Genomic DNA, 2703 nt, shown 5'->3' with positions numbered 1-2703 from the left:
GCCCAGATGGCAGCAGATTCCGCCCCCACTCTTGGGCACCCCTCCACCCCTCGACCCCCTAGAGCTGCCTGTCTGCCTCCCACCCCGCCCCAACCCCACCTCCGGCCTTCCCCACGCCCTCACGCCGGCTCCCGGACACACTCACCGTGCTGGGTGAAGATATTGAAGCCGGCCTCTGCGGTGCGCCCCGCCAGGTCCCGCCTGCGGCTGGAGGGCCTGGCTGCGCTGCTGCCCCGGATCCCGCGGGGTTGCGACTGCTGAAGCCCCGGAGCCTCCCCGACGCGGCCCACCTGCTGCCCCATCCCTGCACTTGCGTACTCCCGCGCCCCCGCCGACCCGTGGTCACATTCCTCCTCGGCTCCGGCCTCGGGCTCCAAGCGCTTGCTCCGGCCTCTCCTTCCCACTCGAGGCCCCGGCCCTGAGCGGTCCGGCCACCGGCGTCTCCCCACCCGACTCCTCACAGCAGCTGCCGCGCTGCCTCTCGACGCCTCACAGATTCTCCTTTTCCCTCCCCATTCCGCGGCTCCGCGCCCTCAACGCTGCCGCCGCCGCCGCCGCCGCCGCCATCTTTAAACCACCGAGCACTGGGAGAGCGTGGGACAGAGCGTCTCCCGCCCCCCACCAGACCAGTCACCTCCGCTACTCGGAGGGAGGGCTTCCCGGCGGCCCCGCCCCGCCCCGCCCCGCCCCGGTCCCGGCTTGTCCGCGCGCCCCTTCTCCTCGGAGGGTGGGTTCGCCCCCGTCCCCCGCAGCCCCCGTACCTACCTCACTGGCACGCCTACCGCTGCTTCAGGTCTTTCGGCCCTTCGGTTCGTTCGCGGCACCTCGGCCTCCCACATCCGAATCCGCCTTAGCCACCTCCTCCCACGTTCGTTTCTATATGCTACCGCCTTTTTTAGGGTTGGTCGGTCTAAAGCCTTCCCTGTCCCACCTCCACCTGTCAAATCAATCAGTCGCGCTGAGTGCCCCAGGTGCACAGCTCGCTCTTTAGCAGGCACAGTTGGGACAGAAAAGCACAAGGCGTTTGGTGCTTGCCATCCAGGTGAGGCTCCCTAAAATGCCCCGGAGAATTCCTTTAAATACCCTCGTCACCAAGCCGACCTACAGTCAAAAGTAAATGATATAAAATTTACATGAAGATAATAAAAAGGTACATTATTTCATTGTAATTTTTTGAAACTATTTCATAATGTTAAGTTGCACTCGCCTCGGTTGTCTGCACTCTACAGTCTCATTGGAGAAGCAGTTATGACCCAGTTCCTCCTATCGTATTACCATGAATTCCTCTTGAACTCCTTTACCGTGTAACCACGTGTGTTTCTGTTACCCTTACATTGCTTGACAGTAAAGCTAATCTTCCTACCGGCATGCTTTATATATAGTGCACGTGGTCAGGTCTCCTTTGATGACAAAGGAGAAAAATAAAACTACCTCTGACCCTGTTTCTGAATGAGAACTTATCTTTAACTTATATTGTCTAAAGACAGTGACTCAGGCAGAAATGTTTTTAATGCGCACACACATACATATATATGTATAAATATTCACTTATCATCTCCCCCCTACTGAGCATTCTTGCATGTTAATATTGATCCAGTTTTTTACATTCTCAAAGAACTTGATAATTATTCTTCAGCTATTCATTTAGCTTCCCTATTTCCTTTATAAAAAGCATCAACTATTGGAGGTACCACACTGAAAATTTGCTTTAAAGCAGAGGATGTGGGAGCCATTGCAAAGAAGCAACGAAACAACCATTGGGAAGATAAATTTCAGGGAAAAAGGTGGATACAGCTCTCCTTTACATGTCTTTCATAGAACCGGGCTGACCTTAGATGAACCATTAATACTCACTACTATAAAAGTCCTCTGAAATTATTCTCTTGCTATCCAGGGTATGACCAGAAATAACTGAAATTGCCCACCAGATGGGAACAGACACACTATGCTTTAGCACTGGATACAATATGAATTTTCCATTTGGTCAAAGTTTTCCTGTGTTTAAAATACTTTGTCTTTTCCTTTTAATTCCTGAAGTGTTGCAACTACTGAAAAAAAAAATCATTGACAAGGGATAAAGGTGGTCATAGAGCCATGATTTGGTTTGTTGTTTGATTTTTATTATCTGAGAGAATTTAATTTGGGGGATAATGGTCTGGCTTCTCTAATTCTTTCATAGTATGTAATGGGTAAGTGTAGTATAGTGCGGTGGTTAAGGGAGGCACTTAAGTGCTTGAGGTCAAAACTGGGCTCAATATTCGTTTGCTCTTAGACAAATATTTAACCTCTTTGTGCATCAGTTCTTCATCTGTGAAGTGATGGCGACAGCAACAGTACCTACCTCACAGGGCTGTTGTGAGAATTAAATTGGTTAATATACATAAAGCACTTAAAACAGTATTTGGCATATAAAAAGCATCATATAAGCACTTACTATTAGTACAAAAAATGTAATGTTTTCAGAAATCCATCAACTTTTCCAGGCCTAATTTTTTTCAGGTGGTATATGCTTAGATAATAGAACAAATTCTACAGTATTTATTCATGTGAGCCCCTATCCACCACCTGCCACCTTTATTTAACTAAAAACAAAAACACCAATCAACCAATAAAAACAGGTGGAATCATATATCGCTTTATTAGTCATTCCTACCTGGTCATCACCAGTTACCTGCACATGTGAACTATTGCATGTGAAATATT

At 48.9% G+C, this 2703-nt stretch overlaps 1 protein-coding gene across 4 annotated transcripts in view; it reads right to left on the bottom strand.

Annotated features, from left to right (window-relative positions):
• ABL2 (ABL proto-oncogene 2, non-receptor tyrosine kinase) overlaps positions 1-652 on the bottom strand; it is a 102692-nt gene extending 102040 nt beyond the window's left edge. For 2 of the 4 annotated variants that reach the window (XM_022556604.3, XM_022556605.3), the window contains exon 1: positions 146-652. In XM_022556604.3, coding sequence (XP_022412312.2) covers positions 146-302 — 157 coding nt within the window. In that variant the 5' untranslated portion in view covers positions 303-652. The remainder of the gene's footprint in view (positions 1-145) is intronic. The other 2 variants (XM_022556607.3, XM_022556606.3) reach the window with 2 other exon arrangements.
• Positions 653-2703: the final 2051 nt, after the last annotated feature.

Source organism: Delphinapterus leucas, chromosome 1, assembly GCF_059928025.1.
Source record: "Delphinapterus leucas isolate spDelLeu-1000000601 "Yukka" chromosome 1, BTC_Dleu_Yukka2, whole genome shotgun sequence".
In the NCBI taxonomy this organism is placed as follows: domain Eukaryota; kingdom Metazoa; phylum Chordata; class Mammalia; order Artiodactyla; family Monodontidae; genus Delphinapterus; species Delphinapterus leucas.
The sequence above is the reverse complement of the archived record's forward strand: the minus strand, read 5'-3'. Positions and strand labels throughout refer to the sequence as shown.